This window comes from Juglans regia, chromosome 11 (assembly GCF_001411555.2).
Source record: "Juglans regia cultivar Chandler chromosome 11, Walnut 2.0, whole genome shotgun sequence".
NCBI lineage: Eukaryota > Viridiplantae > Streptophyta > Magnoliopsida > Fagales > Juglandaceae > Juglans > Juglans regia.
Window position 1 is genome coordinate 31,868,752 of NC_049911.1, and position 18,881 is coordinate 31,887,632.

At 33.9% G+C, this 18,881-nt stretch overlaps 2 protein-coding genes across 2 annotated transcripts; one reads left to right on the top strand and one right to left on the bottom strand.

The window, feature by feature from the left end:
- On the top strand, positions 1 to 1,352 carry LOC108984910 (NDR1/HIN1-like protein 13). The gene has a single exon (XM_018957011.2). The coding sequence runs from the start codon at positions 183 to 185 to the stop codon at positions 981 to 983; it is 801 nt and encodes a 266-aa protein (XP_018812556.1). The 5' UTR covers positions 1 to 182; the 3' UTR covers positions 984 to 1,352.
- A 14,165-nt stretch (positions 1,353 to 15,517) lies between these two features.
- LOC108984907 (probable trehalose-phosphate phosphatase D) lies at positions 15,518 to 18,321 on the bottom strand. Its single transcript, XM_018957009.2, has 12 exons — positions 18,233 to 18,321; positions 17,823 to 18,120; positions 17,580 to 17,720; positions 17,359 to 17,430; positions 17,151 to 17,243; positions 16,986 to 17,042; positions 16,778 to 16,879; positions 16,597 to 16,674; positions 16,355 to 16,424; positions 16,152 to 16,222; positions 15,920 to 16,012; positions 15,518 to 15,816 (listed from the first exon to the last, which is right to left on the bottom strand). Exons 1-12 carry the CDS (start codon positions 18,253 to 18,255, stop codon positions 15,727 to 15,729), a joined length of 1,188 nt encoding a protein of 395 aa, XP_018812554.1. The 5' UTR covers positions 18,256 to 18,321; the 3' UTR covers positions 15,518 to 15,726.
- Between the last annotated feature and the right edge of the window lie 560 nt (positions 18,322 to 18,881).

An 18,881-nucleotide genomic window follows, 5' to 3' on the forward strand; every position in this document is an offset into this window, starting at 1 on the left:
TGACGTCCAAAGTTACGGCATTCTCTCTCTCTATAGATCTCTCTCTGAATGTGTCCTTCTCTCCCTTTGAGCCATCCACTTTTCCCATGCATGCATGCAAGCCAACTTGATCTGAGTCAATTGATTGGACATTGATACGCAGCTCTCCCTTCATTTCCTCACTGCCGCTCCCCCATCTTTCCATGGCGGAGCGGGCCCCATCTTCTGATCATTATCACGATCCACCTCCTTCGGAACAAAGTCATCATCAATTATCAGCCCAACCCGATGATCGACCTGCTTTCCGCCCCGGCACCTACGTCATTCAGGTCCCTAAAGACCAAATCTACCGCATTCCACCTCCCGAGAATGCTGTTATAGCCGAACGCTATCGAAACCCGGCCCTCCGTAACAGGAAGAAGTGGCAATGTTCTTCTTGCTGCTTGTGGGTTTGTATCTCGGTCCTTCTTGTTGTACTTGTTCTTGGCGCGATAGTTGTCACATTCCAACTTGTCTTGATCAACCCTAAGAATCCTACGTTTGATGTCGAACGTGTCGCTGTGAAGAATAATTCGCATTCTCGTAATCAACTGCGTTCCAATCCAGAGTACAACATCACGTTAAGAGCAAAAAATCCGAATGGAAACGTGGGCATTTTGTACAAGGAAGGTGGCGTTGCCTCCCTTTCTTTTAGACAACGAGAAATAGGTACGGGAAATTACCCCACATTTTTCCAAGACCATATGGATTCAACAGTATTTGGCATCATTTTTCACGGTTCTAACAACGTCGTGTTACCTACGGAGATTGAGAAAAGCATGAATAGCCAAATGCAGAAGGTTCAGGTCACATTCTCTTTAAAGATGGATGTCCCAGCACGATTGGGGAATGTTGGCTTATTGAACAGGGGGAGCATCAAGTTCGTTGTTGCTTGCTATTTCACGGTGGATACATTGGCTAAGGATACCCATATCCTGTCCCGGAAATGTCATACGCAACGATGACTCTAAAGGGCAACGGTGATAGCAGTACGTACGGTGATGGTAGATCAAGTACTTCTGCTAATTCCAAGCATATTTTTATTATTGATACATCAACCATTTTTTCTTTTTCATCGTTGGGAGAAGTTCTCCTGATCTCGTTCGATTCGGAAAGGAAATATACTTAGACAGCAGTGTGACAAGAAGTAGTACTGCCTCCGTCGGAGGAACTCATTTTTGTTTGTGGGGTTTCCATTTGTTAATTTGTTTTACTTTAATTTTCCACCGAGTCTAAAAATATTCTTTTGTCCATGTAGTACTTCTGAAATATATATCTTTCACCCGTTTGAATTTGTACATATTTTTCTTGATAGGCTTTAAATCCTGCAGGGATCATTTTGTTTATGCATGGCTAATAGTAAAGTACAGACGAATGAAGAGGAAAATTAATTCTACTAGCCAAATGTGTGTTAAGATATCTAATAAAGGTTTTTTTTTTTTTTTAAAGAAGAGGATGGTTTCCGGTCAATTTTATCATAACCTTTATTTTTAAGGTAAGAAAATCATGATCATCGGATACCTGGAGTTACAGATATCTAATAAATATTCTCCGTAAAATGGTAAGCACTTTAATTCATTACTCTTAGTTGGTTTTAAATTAATGGTATTTTCAAGTTCTAATTAAGTATTTGTTTAATTTTATAAAATTTTGGATCTTATCTCATCTAATCATTACAATATTTTTAAAATTTTTACACAAAATAAAATAAATAATTTAACATTTTCAAATATCAAAACAAATATAAAATTTTAAAAAATTTCTAATAAATTCTATTTAATTTTTAATTTTCATCATAACTTATTTTCTCTACGAAAACAAACGTTACGCTTGTAGTAGTACGTTTGAAATTAAAGAGTATGTCGTATTTTCTGTCTCGCAAATCACTGTACTCGTTTTTTTATTTCCAGAAATAATGCCGAGCTGATTTCACGGCAAAAATAAGAACTTCAACGTATAACAAGAAAATTATTGAGGCCTGTTGGGCGGCTCCGTCATCCGGCCAGGCCACTTCATGCGAGCGAGCGGGCAGTCTGTCCATTTCATGTTTTTATATGCGGGGCAGGGATTGGGTGGGTACTCCACTCGTCTTGTTCATCCAATAAAAGTAAAAAATCTTAAATTTCAGAACTAGAAGGGATGTCGTGGCCATGCAGGGGTCTGTGAGGAGAAGGGGAGGAGGACAGAGAAGGAGATTAACCGGGCGGTGGGCTTGAAGGAGAGGAGAAAGAATTTGTGTTGGGCGACGGCTGTAGTTTTGAAATTTAGGAACCTTTTTTTTTTTTAAGAAATAATAGAATGAAACGGATGGGCGGGTGGAGTACTCGCTCGGACCCCGCCCTGCATGTAAAAACAAAAAAATGGGCCTTAGCTTCCATAATTCCTTGGACAGAGTTCCACCCCAGGGAAAATGGAATATGCACGACTCTCTAGGGGGGCCGGTTACAGCTAGGGTAACAAGTGTAGTCTCTATTGTGTTTCTTAGCTGGGACTAGTTTCCTCTAGCAACACGCACCATTAATTCGTTATCAAGTTTCATAGCAATTAAAGAAAATGTGCTAGCTGCAGAAGCATGGTTACGTTAAAGCAGGTTCGACAAGATTACTTGGAAGTATCGAAAATTTCAAAAAAAAGAAAAAAGACAAAACAAACTGTAATTTAAGAGTATGTATGATGGGTATGGGGTATAGAATTAAACATCGCTAGCCTTACAAATGTTGATAGTACACAACGTTAGGGGGATATTGATATCAACTTTGTATCAATCGATAATTCATGGTTCATGATATTCAGGAAATATATATATATATAAGATTACCGTGATTGACTATTACCTAACAATTTATAGCAGTTTTGGCATTAATCCATAACATTTTTTGCATGACAACTGATCTGGAGATTAATTTTGCAATATCAATATCGTTGATACTGCACATAAAACCCTTTGAACCTCATTAATTAGTAGGTTTGGCTCTTCTGCTAACAGAAGAGATTGAACTGATAAATAATATTATATATGAATAATTGGCTCAAGAACAAGAAGGCCCTGCATGCACCTTTATATTATAGAATATCGAATTGGTTTATGTTCGAGGAGTTGAACGAACGAGATGATCTGAGGAGAGGGTGAAATGTAGTCAGGAAGTGCCCACTTTACGACTAATCATTGGAGTTTGGAGGGATAATTTATTTTTGTTTCAGGGCGCCAAACCAATGATAGATTGAATCTAGTGGCCGGAACCTTTCTTTACACGTCTAAAGGAGGCAGGAATTTTCCAAGGATTTGAAGCATGTTCGATGTTCCAATTAAAAAACCCCTTGTCTACTTTAATTTAAGCACTTTAAGTGGATTCCAACTCCTACACAACCATGCATTACTCTTCACCCAGTAGTGGGTTTCTTTCTCTTTCACCAACCTAACCATCCGAAAAATCTTTAAATTGATTCCTTTAAAAATTAGCAGCTCCATTTTTTAAATCTTTCAAAGTGGGCTCTCTCAAATCCAGGTGCCCAATGGTGTAGCCTCTGTATTCGTTTGTGGGCAATGGTCTTATTCTCACTTGAACTCCGGCCTGAAGCTTTTTATTAATTTAAGAGGTATCTAGATCTGCCACTATCAAGTACGGCACTTGTATAAATCAATTTCCTCTGCACGTACTCTATATTGGTCCCATCTCTCTTTCACAACTCTCTCTCTCTGAGCATTATTAATTGCAACCCACATGGCGGTGTCTCTATTCTTGTCTGAGACTAGGGTGAAGATTTATGGTATGTAAAGAAGGAAGCAATAAGATGGGGCTAGGAGTTAAAAAAAAAAAAAAGTTAGGTCCTTTTATGAAATATATGCAAGTATATAAATTTGTTACCAGATCAATCAGTTTTAAGATGTTCCTAATTTCAGCAATTATTTGAGCTGGAATCTGTGCTATAAAGTGAAAATGTCAGCTTAATTACCTTGATCGAATAGGTTGGTAACCAATAATCAAGGATTCCATGCAATTACGTACGTTTTTTTTTTTTTTTTTTCAGTCCAAACCTCAAATGTATTTGATCACTCAGGAACTAGGATTTAGCGTTTCAGATTGCGATTAAATAATGTAAAATATGATGCATATTTGTCAAAAGTTGGCGAGAGTGTGCATGAAGTACTACAGCAAAGACGACTTTGGATTTTTTGCATTCAGTTGGATTATACACGACGCCAAGCATTCTTGCCAAATTTAGGTGAAGTACTGCATATTTAGAGACAAGTGCCAAATTTAGGTGAGCTAGCTGCTTATTAAGAAAGACAACTGCATGCTGCATATTTATTGTATTCGGAGAGGGTAACATCAACAGTGTTTGTAGTAATTCAAAGTAGGCAGGTTCCCTAGCCTGGCTTCTTTAATTGATGGACGGAGTCAAAAGCCTTCTTGTGAGGGAATATATATATTAAAAACAAGTGTGTGCCATTGCATCTTATGCTTCAAGTTAGTCCCTTGGCATAAACTATTAGAGATGCTTTCCCATTATTGAGATTTTAACCCAGTGCAGACAGAACATGTTCTTTGACTGCGAAACAGTCTATATCCACGTTTTTAGAAGCTGTAAGATTAACCAACAAAACAACATAAACCATAGTACGTAGGAAATGCACGAAAATATATATTGCCGTCGTGACTAATGCGCATCGACATATTTCAGAAGCTTTTTTGGGTACCCCAATATTGCTTGTATATATGGGAAGAGATCAAGACTTTGGAGTACCATATTGAAATACTGTCACTCAATTAACCGATTGCTTGGCTAGCATATATATACCTGTATATGTCGATGCTTTAAGAGTAAATATGATTTTCTTTCATGGCAGATCTATGATCCATAATTCCCATCCCTATTTTATCCTACACGATCGAAGACAGTCCTGGTTCATTGTTGGTTTTGCAACCTTTAATGGGAGAGAATGATTTCAAAGGGACCCAATCAACAACGTACTTTTTCATGGTTGTTGACTTGTTGAACTCTCTCTCCAAAGAAGATGCTGCCTAAGAGGCAAAGATAAAGGTCGATGCTAGCTAGGGTATCCCCAGATGTGCCCCCAAAGTGCTCCAGTGCATTTTGATTATTTTTTAAATGTTAAAAAACACGTACACACTTCAATTTAGTAGTGATAACTTTTTTAAACATTTAAAAAAATTAAAATGCACTAGGATTAACACTAGAGGACACATTTGTACGAGTTGTAGCTGTATGTGGTAAAAGTCTTACGTAAGAACTATTATATTGCCTGATTCTTTCTTCTTAACAGATGATGATCTGCGTCTCCCATCTTTTCCCTTTCAAAATTATCACCGCTAGTCTTGTCTTTTTCCCCTAAAAGCCACTGCTTGTGAATTGACACGATCTTTTTGTTGCCTGATCTTTGTTTTTGGCTACTTTTCTACGCACACATGACTATCATGTTTGGAAGATGATTGGAGCGAGTAGCGTAAAGGAAGATCGAGTAGTACCTCTGTTATCTCTGCAAGATTTAAATAAGTTTGGTACTATTTCCCATTTTATGTATTTTGTAATGAATGGTCCTAATCGAATATGTTTTTCCCACTGATACCTAATTGATAGCGAACCTCATGAATAGCTTTTTTAGGTCCGTTAGGCTTGGTTGATTTTCCCAGAAAGAAAGCAGAGTTCAATGGTACATTGATTCAAAAAAGTGATTGATACATGGGAAAATCCACTCGCGGGGAGATCAAAAAAATTGGTGGCCAAATAATAAATACTGTTTATGCACTGTTAATGACTTGCATGATTAGTTCATCACCTCCAGTTGTATCTCTTTCTAGAAACGAAAGCCATGAATAACTCTCACTGCATTGTCTGTTCTCTTGGAAAACAGACATTAATGCAGTTCTAGATGTTTTCAGTATTTGCACGTGAGCTTGTCTTATGAAAAAAAATCGCAAATTGGAACTAACAATGCTGTTGAATTCAACATAACATTTTTTCCCAAGGAGTTATTATTCGTCAACGCATTTAGGTTGAAACTGATCAACATCAAAATGACATCATTCACTACAAGAAATTTTAGTTTTAAGGATGAAATTATTTAGAGACGAACTAAATTTCATGTCTAAAAATAATTATTGGAGACAAAATTTAAATTTCGTCTCAAAAAATGGATAACTTTATAAAAACGTTGGAACAGCTAAAAATCCGTTTGAATCAAATCTTCTATGACAAATTCGGTCGTCTCAAAATGTTAAAACCATTCAAATGGTCCAAAATACGTTCAAACTTGGAATTAATGTTTGTTCGAATGGTTTATAATTTGTTCAAATCGTAATCTTGGCGGGGAAAGTTCAAATACGTTCGAACAGAAATTTGTTTGTTTGAACGGAAAAATTTGGGAGGAAAATTTGGCGAGAATGTTGCAAGATCGTTCGAACACAACATTTATGTATTCGAACGGAACATTTGGTGGGAAATTAAATAAAAATTGGTGGGGATTTTTTTAAACCTTGTTCGAACAGAACTTAAAATATTTACGAATTCATAAATTAATTTTATGTAATTAATGTAAAAATACTTTAGTGATTTATTTTATGTTAAATAAGACTTTTAGTTAAATAAATATTACTTATAGTGTCATTTTTTATATTATTGTGAACGGTAAGTAAAATGAAAAAAAAAACATAATTAACAATAAAAAAGCTAGCAAACATTAAAAATAAAAATCACACATTACATCTCAAAAATATAATGTATGGCGAGAATATAATGTATGACTATTTCAATATTTAAATTAATTATACAAAATATATATAGTCATAATTGTCAATACAAAAAAGCACATTTAATGCGAAAAAAAGATATATGCTACTGGGTCAGATTGTGTAGCACCGCCTCAACTCCAGCAATGCGTGTCTCAATATTAGTCACTCGAGACATGAGCTTCGACTCAATCTCTATGAGGGTGACCCAAACTGCATCAATAATCTCTGATATTTGTTCTTGCATCTTTGCACGCACGATATCTGTAATCTCCTCACGAATAGCACTGCGCGATGCAAACTGTGTAGATGTCTCAGATAGAATCCTAACAAATATATATCTCGCTAGGTCGATCAGCACCCCACGAGCGACCCGTAACATAAATCATGCCTAGTCCATACTCACCTCAGTCTTGTGCAGTAGAAGATCGATGTTGTTGGTTATTATAATATTCATGATTTTAAAAAAACTAGATAAGTCCATCGGTTTGATGCTCTTGCTCCCATCATAGGAAGGAGCATCTGAACCCACAAACAACTGATGAACCTCGTGATCAGCGAGGCCATCGATCTCATCAGGCATCACAGTATCCTCTTCCTTTGTAGTCTATCCATCGTCTGAAGGTGTAGATTCTCTAGGCACCACGTTAGGATATGTAGTGGGCAGTTGAGGGATACCTAGAAAATCAGCAACTATATCAATTGAAAATCATACTAAGACGCCTCAGACAGAGAAAGTGTATACGTCATCCTCTTGGCTAGCATGACCAAGTTCTCTATAGAATTAAGATACAATATTGATGTAGGAAACTATCATGTTTGTCCCCTCGTCCTTCTAATCAACAATCGAGAAAGACATATGTGAGAGAATATCTCTCCCATAGAAGATCCCTAAAATCATCCATCTTCACCTGCCTCTCCAAAAAAATAGTCATCTCTCAGACTTCTTTGCTAGATGATTGGCTTAACACAACCTGCTTATTTCCCCGAGAAACCTTTGGAATTATGCTAAATTTATGATATAAAATTAAGGACAATGATTACAAAATATCATAATTATAATTAGATCAAGGTAATTATATCTATAAAAAAAAATTAGAATAAAAATGTACCATTCAAATGCTTAACAATATGTTCCAATGGTATTATAGTGCGTTTGACAGATAATAAATATACGTTCAAACGCTAATAGATTGACGTTTGAACCGTCTAATTGTGGTTCGAATGAAAACCATTCGTATGTTGTTTGAACATCTTAGACACGTTCGAATGACTATTTCTAGTTCAAAATCGGCAATGGCTAAGTCAACTCAGCCATTGCCAAAACCATAAATATATGGTTTAGAACCATGGTTTTTCCTTCCACAACGACAATGAGAGGCCAGGATGACCATAGAGTCATCCCGTCCTCCATTTCTAGCCATCTACAAGATTGAAATGAGATTTTTTTTCAAAACCTCATTTTCAACCCATTTAAAACATATTTTAGGAGAAATTAATCGGTAAAAATAGTTGGGAGAGGATATACCTGTTGCGGGTTGGAGAATGGTAGTGAACGGTGGTTTCGACGACGGCGTGTGGCAGCTATTGGCATTGGTGCGGCAGAATGGTGGGGTTTTCTCGTTTTAACGGTGCTAAGGTCTGAACACAATGGCTAATATTTATTTTTTCCATTCAAATAGCTAGTAATGACGTTCAAACTCATTCCAAAAATATTTTATCGGTTCGAACATCTTGTGAATACAGTTCCAACGGGAACAAAATATTGCGTTGGTTATTATTATATTTGTTATATAATATAGTATATATTCTTATACTACTTGTATATAATACCCATACTGCTTATATAATACTAATACTTAAATTACTACTTATATATACTTATATTATAGTTAGATATACAACTATAATATATAATATACTTGTATATTTATGACTATCATATAATATACTTATATATAATACATACTTATAAGTATAAGATCAATATATATACTTAGACTAATAAGAAGATATATCATATAATATACTTATATATAGTATACTTACATATATAGTTATATATATACTACTATATAATTATATACTACTATATAATTATATACTACTATATATACAATATACTTATATAGTTATATATATTTGTTCACTTATATTATAGTTAGTTATGCAACTATATTTACTTATATACTACGATATATTTTATAGTTGTAGGAGTATCATATAATATAGTATATACTCATGCTACTACTATATAGTATAAGTATATATAATATACTTATATTAAATACTCCTATATAATATACTTATAATAATTATATGGTTGTACACTACTATATCCTTATCTTCTATTATATATTTAGACTTGCATATATTCTGTCCTTATATTATACTTATTAACTTACACTTATATATATTCTTAACATAAATATTAAGTGTTCTATATTCCTATACTTTTATATATATAGTAAAAAAAATTAGATATATAATATAATTAGATATATATTGTACATTTGAACTGCCTATTATTATTATTTGAATAGTTTAATTATGTGTTCGAATGGAAATTTACAGCGTTCAAACTTATTTAATATGTTGGCACCATTGATAAGTTGTGGCGGGATCAATTTGCGCCATATTACACTTTCAATTATCAGTTCGAACGTTTATAATTGACGTTCAAACGGGTGTGAGCTAAATTGATCCAGACGGGAAATGTTTCTTACTTCCCTGTTTTCAGGTTTGAATTGTTAGCAAATTCCATTCGAATGAGAAAATAAGAAATAAGACGTCTAGAAGCACAAACGTGCTGGACATTTGGGAAAACTAATCTTGAGATACAGAGAACGTGAGAAAGAGATAGATCGTGAGCGTTGGGAGATAGAGAGACCGTGCTTGTCCTAGATATCAATTCTTTATTTCTCTTCAATTTGGTAATATTTTTTTACTTCAATATTCTATTTCCATGGAATTTGTTTTACTAAAAAACTCAAATTTATGTTCTCTTAAACTCAAATTTATATTTTTCTCTTTTGTTTTTGCACAAAAGATTAAGGTTAGGAGAATATATTTGTGTTTAGATGTGAGAAACATTTAAATATATTTATGTTTGGATGTGAGAATATATTTGTATTTTTGAACAAATATGAAAATATTTTTGTATTTGGATGTTGGAATATGAAAATATATTTGTGTTTGAAAAATATTTGTGAAATATGCATCTTATGAGTTTTTGTTTATCCCATGAATGTGTTATCGAGATTTTGTTTATCTCTGTTTCATATCTAGAATCTGGGTCGCAACCATTCGAATGTGTTATCATGTTCGAACAGATCTTGAAGTGTTCGAGCGAGTGTACTCCTACGTTGTAATACTTAAGCTCAAATTTAATACTTGGAATATAATTTATTAAAACCTATAATGTATAATTAAAAAATGATCAAGATAAGATTTATTAATACTTAAATTAGAATTAATACTTAAAAGATAATTTATTAAAAACTATAAGGTATAATTAAAAAATGAGAAACATAAGATTTATTAATACTTAAATTATAATTAATACTTAAAAGATAAATTATTAACAACTATAAAGTATAATTAAAAAATGAGAAACATAAGATTTATTAATATTTAAATTAGAATTAATACTTCAAAGATAATTTATTAAAAACTATAAGGTATAATTAAAAAATACGTGAGGTGAAATATGGTCTGACTGTTTAAATGTCGTAGTTGATGGAAGTCATGGAGATGGTAATATTGACTTCTACGGAATTGTGAAAGATATCATAGTGTTAAAGTATGTGAGGAGATATACGGTCTGGCTGTTTAAATGTAATTTGTGGGATGTCTCAAGTCCTAGGTTGAGAGTGCGTAACGATGAATATTTTGTGAGTATCAATACATCTCGTACGTGGGACGATCATTTTCTTCTCGCTTGCCAAGCGAATCAAATGTTTTATTTAGATGATCCGGAGTACGGGAACCCATGGCTGGTAATGGAGAAATTTGCATTAAGAAATGCATATGATTACATTTTAGAGGCAAACGAACCATATGAAAAAGTTGATAGTCCAGCAAATGAATAAGCATATCAAAAAAATGAATCAGACATCAATTTATTTGTTGATCTAAGCTAATATGACATGGTCTCATTGTGTAGAGAAGATGTTCAACCCGAAGTAATTAAGGGTAAAATGTTGAAAGGAGATGAATCAAGTCAAGTGTCTAGTGAGGATGAGCGCGATTGGTTTAGCAAAACTGATAGTGAATGAATTTCAAACAAATATTTTTGTAAATACTATTCTTATAAATATTCGTAACATTTGTTTGAATGATAATTTGTTATAATTTCAAACAGATATGCCTCTCGAATGCAAAGCAACACGTGTGTCATCCCTATCCATTACCAACTCTCCGTTTCGTTCAACTGCCATCAATAGTGGGCCAACATTACCAGATCCAAAATAATGTATTTTATCAAATTAAATATCACATTTTATGCTCAATTTAAGTAATATATATCTATAAAATAATTTAATTTAATTAAAATATATGTTTTAAATTATTATATATATAGTTGTTGTAAGGCAACGCCGAGGTCGAGGTACTATGAGAGGTGTCTGCATAGAGAAAGTAAGGAAAAATATGTAAAATTAAAGTAGATATTCCTGATTATCACACCGGTGGCTCTGGAGATTCGGCAGCATGACTTGCTTCTTATGTTGATACGCTTACTAGCACGTATGCACCGATGACTACATCTTGGTGATAAGTTACGTCCCAAACAACTAAGTATATAACATGTTAATTTAAATTTACTAATTGTTTATAATTTTTGAAAGGACGAATTGAAACTTAATTTTGGCCGATAAGATGATCGATTAACTGTTGATGAATTGATGTCGAATGCCTTTTAGAGGTACAAAGGTTGATGACATGCACACTATAAGAAGTTTAGTATTACAACAGGTGCGAGCCAAAATCCATTCCAAGTAATGCCACCAAACGAATGTAAGAAGGTTTGTGATATGTATGAAGATCCTGCTTATCAGATAATTTCGCTGCTATCTTTTTTTAATAGTATATGATAGATGTATTAAACATATAAACATAATTTTTTTTAGCAACGGAGTACTTTGAACCAAGCAAATAGATCAAATTAATGATACACCATCATGCGGGTTCTTGATCTTTTTATCGTTTGTCTAAAAAACTTGTAAGTTATTTTCATCACCGTTAAATATTAACATATAATACATTTTTCTGATTTAAGTTCTAATATAGATTTTTTTTTTGCAAGAATAATAAAGTCCTGCTGACTATGACTGATCCAATTGTATTCTAAAGCATATAAAAATTGTGATGTTGTTTAGACCAGTTCAGAAGTAGAGGCAAATTATGTAAATTTAAATTTTTTTAATTCTATTGTCTAATAATATTTTTGTTACTTATACTAATTTTAATGTTTTTGTTTTTGTAGGACAAGATAATATCTCTTAAGGAAATTGTTGCAGATCTATTTGATGAATCATATGTCAATGATGCTTATATCATTTCTCAAGTTCTTAGATCACGTTCTGGATATTCGAGAGGCCTAGGATGTTGCGTGAAGCCATCATCAATATCATCATCCTCTTATCGAGCTAGATCGAATGACGGCAAAATTAGGGATTTGAGGAATCAATACTTGAGATAGAACGATTGAGGTCCAAGAAAAAATAGTTACTGACCCAATTAGATCAAATAGCAGATTTAGAGGCGAAATTATAAGAGAACATGCTGAAGAGACTAGGGACGGAGGTACAAAAAGCTGTGTTTGAACAGTTTCAGTCAATGATGTCCCAAAACTCTATGCCACCACCATAATCTTAAAATTTATTTTTTCTTTAATCGCCTTTATATTATGATGTTCCAAAACATTTGAACAATTGATATTTGAATTACAATTTATGTAATATTAGTATGGTATTAATTAAATTATGTTCTGTATGATTAATACCGTTCGATTGATAAATAACCAATTTGAACGATAAATTACTATTTATAAACTCATTCGAACAAAAACTAACATATTCGATAAAAAACTAACACATTCGAACGAGAGAAATACAGTTCGTACGGCCGTTCAAATAATAAAATATTGGTTCAAACAATATTAATATTCAAAATCCCGTTCGAAGGGAAAGAATCTAAAAAATAAACAGTCTATTCGAACAAAAGTCATTTGAGAAATTTATTGGTTTGAACACATAAAATATATTCGAACACTAAATCCGTTCGAACATTATCAAATATGGTCATTCGTTCGAATGAACTTTTCTTATAGTTCGAACGATAAGTGTCGGTTCGAACTGATATTATGTCATTTGAATGTATTTTTGAGACGAAAAATTTTCATCTAAAAAAAAACTTACCCGTTCGTATAATTTCGACTGGTTCTGTCTAATTTTGTTCTTAAATTTGATTTTTTGAGATTCATCTCTAAAAACCTTTTGAGACGGTCTTTTCAAGATGAAATTGGGACGAAATGTTTTCATCTCTAAAAATATTTTAAGACAAAATTTGGATTTTTTGAGACAATTTTTTTGTCTCAATCCAAACTCTTGTAGTGATCGAAAGAAAGCATCAATGTTTGTTCAATGTATCTGAAGTCTCAGGTTTTATGCTAATTAATCTTGTTTAATCTTTTGGGAGATTGTGTCGTTACTGCTATAAGACTAGTAAAGAAATAGTGTCTTCCTTAATGCCCCCCAATCTGGTCGGGGAATCATATGGCTTCCTCCTAGAGGATGACTGCGAGTACGCATATACTACAGAGAGTGTGCACGTGTGCCATATTCTATTATAAAGTACAAAAACAAGGCATAAACTTGGACATGAATTTAAGCACACAGTACTGTTTGTGCTTGTGCAGCTCTACTGGCTACTTTGGAAGTTACTAATATGGAGAGAGGATAGCCCCAATTTTGGACGGAGACTCACTTCAAGCAACCCGGACATTCGGCAAGTTAATTGTCGGAGATAAGAAATACGGCGGGGCGCCATCTTTGAAGCCCGGTAACTTAACTAGATGGGTCATCTTTTAAAAAATCAAACTTAATTTAGATGTGATATTCTATTTTAATAAATGATATGAGTAAGTAGCGTATAAGATCCTGCATTACTTAAAAAAATTTTTTTATTCTTTATAATGTTCTAATAAGAATTTAATTATATTATTGATTAATCATTTTAGAATATAAATCATGTAGTTTATACCTTCTATTAGAACGTTATATTAAAAGGAAGGAAGCATTCTTACATTTGTATTATCACTAAAGTTTTATAAGCTGATAAGGTAAGAGTGCAACCAGTTATTACTAATACAAGCATCTTCATTTGAAGAATCGCACTACTCGTAACATTACTGTAAATTGATGTTTACAGTTGATGAGTTAGAGTGCAAAGATGCACATATGAAAAGGTGCAAATGCATAAGAAATGTGTTTCATTACTTCTATTTGTTTTATTTTTAAAATATATTAGTCATAAAATAATTTTATAAAAATAAATTTATAAATTAACATAATTTTATATGATATATTAATTTATAAAATTATTTTATTATACAATAAATATAACATATTACATCAAACGAATCAAATTATTAATTTATTTTTATGAGATTGATATATCACCCTTTTTTTTATAATGAAAAAGAAAACATTTTACTGATAACAGTGATCAAAGTACGAAAGGAGAAATATGAGAGTGCTCAATAATTGGTTTTCCTTTTTGAAGTGTCCTTTAGGTGATAACCACCGGTAAGAACAAAATGAGTCTAGACTCTAGACTGTAGTTGTCTTGTCTATTGATTTTTCTTTTTAATTCATGCACAGAAGATCTGCTTTTAAATAAAGCTTCTGAGGACAGTCTAACTGGTTGTTAAGATCAATCAAGAGATCTGCTTTTCATGTAAAAAATGACACTTCATCTCGAGAGAGGCTGACCATTATCAGGTTGCTTTGCAGAAAACAAATGCACGCAGGCGAGCTTGTACAGTCGTTAGACTGCGTGCAGTTGTTTATATCACGTTTGATGTATATTATTATTATTTTTTAAATATATATATTCTTCCTTATCAGCTCTTTTTTATCAGTGCTCTCTCTCTCAACTCTCTCTATCTTTAAATTATTTGAGTCATCTCTCTCATCAGCTCGATTTTTCTTTCTTATTAACTATCTTTTTTTTATTAGTTCGATCTTTCTCTCTCATCAACTCTCTTTCTATCTCTCGATCCTCGACGACTCTCATTTCTCGATTCTCGAGTCGTCTCTTTCATCAACTCGCTCTTTTTCTCTCATATCTCACAATTCGATAATATTTAGAATTCGAGAGATTTAGAATTAGTAATTTTTAAGCTAGACCCGTTTACTCAAGACGCTTACAACAAGCATTTTTAAAAAAAAAATGGACATGGCATATGTGGCGGCGTGTATGCACTTAAAACAAATATATTTTAAAGCTTTCTTATTAAATAATAATGCAAAATATAATTTTAGTGTTTATAACTATATAAGTTTTATGTATTCTATTTAATAAAAAAAGTAGGATCCACATCATTAAAACTACAAATATCATTTATCATTATTAAAATACCAAATATATTGCTAAAATAGAAGTAACATCAACTAGTATGTAAAAGTGTTTATATTTTAATTTATTTATAATTATATTGGATCTCGGAATAAATAGCGTGTTTACATGTTAATTAATAGGCGGTAGAAGTTAGAACTCTACATCAAAACATACAGAGAGGGATCGGAATATTGCTTCAAACAATTTTCAAAACAGAGAGAACCGAGAAAACACGTACATAATTCCATGGGCAAAAAGATAGCATACAGCAAAAATTGAGATCCCGTTCAAAAACTATAGGACCAACAATTGCTGTATATGTTTTATAGTTTACATATCAACCCTGTCCTCTTCTCTTCCCCCGGCTGTCCTGTCCTTTCTGTAACCCACTCTCCTGCTCCACCAAAAGCCGCAAAAATTCCTTAACCTGAAAACATAACGAAATCTATATTAACCTGGCATGCAAAATACAAACTAATTATGTTTATATATATATATTTATATATATCATTTTGAGTTAAAAGTCCTACCTCAGATGGTTCTTGCAAAGAATAAGATGCGCTTGTTTCCTTTGCAACTCTAGAGACAAGGATCCCAAATCCTTGTCCGTTATGGCGCAGAACCTAAATTATGGTACGTAACAAAATGGTTAAAATCTTGACTCCTAATTCAGAGAAATATTGGACAACTAATTATGAGGAGATCTAGATCTAGATCTAGATGATGCTAGCCAGTACTAAAGAAAATCAGCTAGCTACCTACCTTGAACGCATCCTCATCAGTCTGATCATCTCCAATATAGATCGGCAAAACTTCATTAGAATTGGCATATCCTGATCAAGAAATACATTATAAAAAGACGATGATCATTAAAAGTGAACAACATGACCCTAATTATTTTATTGAGTCAACAAAGGAAGAGTCCAGGCTGTTGTGAGCAGATCAGAAATTGCAGCAACACTTACCTAGTGATTCCAGCAAGAATTCAAGGGCTTTGCCCTTGTCCCATTTGATGGTTGGACGGATCTCCAAAACCTGTTTCAAACGACGCATGGGTCAAGCATATTAACACACTAAATAAATAAATAAATAAAGGACTTTGACCCATTACTAAAATACAAAGAATCTTCTAGATATAATGATATATGGAATTTCCTCTTCTTTCAGATATAGAAACATGAGAAGTAGATAGAAGATGTGGAGGTACCTTCCTCCCTTGTGTCAGTTTAAGTTTTGGATACGCACTGAGCACCACCCTAACTTGCTCTGCTAATGCAGCCCAACTCTGACCCACAAAAATACAACCGAAAAAACAAAATAAGCTTATATTAGTCTTCCATGTTATATAAGAGGAAAAACAATCGAACAAATTAAGAGGTTTTGGTCACCTTTTCATCGACGCAGCGGAAGTGTACGGATAGGCAAAACTTGTTGTTTTCAACCTTTGCTCCTGGGATGGAACTGATTTCGTTTACCAAGGCTTTGTACACCTGAAAAGTAAAAACGTAAGAGAGTTCACTGTTAGTACCTCGTACATGCAACTTTCCGATGTTTGGTTTGACTTTTACTGCAATTAAAATGGGAAAAAAACAAAACCTCAACGATCATGGGCAGAAACTCAGAAGCAGCTTCGAAGATGACTGCTTGATTTCCCTGAATCATCAGAGGAGTGAAGAAAAAATTCTAAGAACATGCAGGAAAACGAAGAATAAATTGACCAAGTGTTTGCTATGTTTCCTTTTTGTACATGCTAGGACTCACTTTGTCGCATTTTCGGTGTTTGGAAGGTCCCTTGATATCCATCCCGTGGCTGCCCGCATAGAATAGTTCTTCTAACCTTACAAAATTATAAACCTGCAAATTTGATAACCAAAATAAAATATTAAAAAAAAGGGTACTCGTCCGGTGTTACACAGAAAAATGTACGGTAGTAGACAACTAATGCAATTTTATGGTTCTGGGAATGCACCTTATCCCTGCACCTCCCACTCACTATGGCTGTGGGGAAGTATCTAGCCACATCCCTTACAGCTTCTCTCATCTGCTTTAAAGAAGCATGGAAGAAAAATGTGAATGACATTTAAGTTTACCGAAATCTGAAACCTAAGAGAAGATGCATGAACTTGGGGAAAAAAAAAAAACATTACTATAAAATTGTTGGAAGCGAAGTTGGTGCAAAGGATAACGAACCTCTACGGACATGAATGCTTGATCTGGATCTTCGACAATAGGAGAGAGAGTGCCATCATAATCCAGAAACATCACAATCTGCTTTCCCTTGGAAGCTGATATAATCTGCTCGAAGTTTTCTAACGCCGATGGATGACGGAGCTGTTGTTCAAACAGTTAAGAACCAAAGAGATTATTCGAAAATAACTTACCATTATTAATGAGAGAAAGTTAAGGAGCATGTCGAGAGAGGCTGACACTTACAATCCAGGAGCTTTTTTCTTCTGTTTCAGGCAAAGAAGGCGTTGATTTGGTTCGGGTAGGCGAGGAGTCTCTCATGGAATCAACCCAGGTACTGACCCTGGCTCCTCTTCTAGTATCAAGCCTCTTCATGAGTTTCTTTTTGGATATGGCAATGCGCCCACCAAGGGCAGCCAGAGTTTTTGGGATCGCGGGTGAGAACAGTGCTGAATCCGACGCGGCAAGTCTAACCTTTCCGATAGGCGACGTGCAATCAGAAACCACCACATTCTGCTTAGTCATTTTTCCTCTATACTCAGCCCTGCATAAACACCAAAACACTCTTATCTTCAGATCACAATAAGAAGATAGAAATCAATGGAAAATCCCATTGAGGTTCGACCAAACCAAATGAAGAGTGATATGATAGATACCTCGAGGTTTTTAAAAGTTCCATGAAAAACAGAGTTGGGAAGGAAAAGGCTAACAGAGAGAATGAAACAGAGGAAAAACAGAGATACCAATGTGTGAGTTCTTGAGGTGAAACGAGATCTTATATAGAGATCACCTCAGAAAGAAAAAGAAATCAATCAAAAAAGTTGAAATCCGCACGCGCACTCACGCTCACAAGTCACAACTTAAAGGCTATCTAGTCAATATAGAACTGGGTTTCACGGCACTAACCGACTAGGGCCCCCGGCCCCCCACCCTTCCATTCCGTTCATTATGCAAACGTCGATCATGCATTTAAAAAAAATGAATAGAATTTATTATTAAAAAATTAATTAATTAATTTTTTTTAAGGTAAATCTCATATATATATATATATTAAATATACGCAAGACTTATAAATATATCTAACATTAGACATGATATAAACGGGAGACTGGGGACCAGAGTGATCTCACTGGACAGAATATTATCAGTGGCTATTGCCAATATGTTGTACTATGATCCAACCTATGCAATAAGCTTCCATAATAGTATACATCTGTCACTAATCCTTAATATCGGACAAAATAACCACTATTGTGATAATAGTTCTAGGCAAATTTTCAATCAATCTTAACCAATGACAAATTT

Bases quoted from the DNA above. Each gene is read 5' to 3' on its own strand.
- LOC108984910 (XM_018957011.2), top strand. From the start codon at position 183: ATGGCGGAGCGGGCCCCATCTTCTGATCATTATCACGATCCACCTCCT.
- LOC108984907 (XM_018957009.2), bottom strand. From the start codon at position 18,255: ATGGAACTTTTAAAAACCTCGAG. The intron at 17,244-17,358 runs GTGCATTCCCAG...TCAAATTTGCAG, and splicing joins GTGGGAGGTGCAGGGATAAG to GTTTATAATTTTGTAAGGTT. The intron at 16,013-16,151 runs GTAGGTAGCTAG...ACCATAATTTAG, and splicing joins CTGATGAGGATGCGTTCAAG to GTTCTGCGCCATAACGGACA.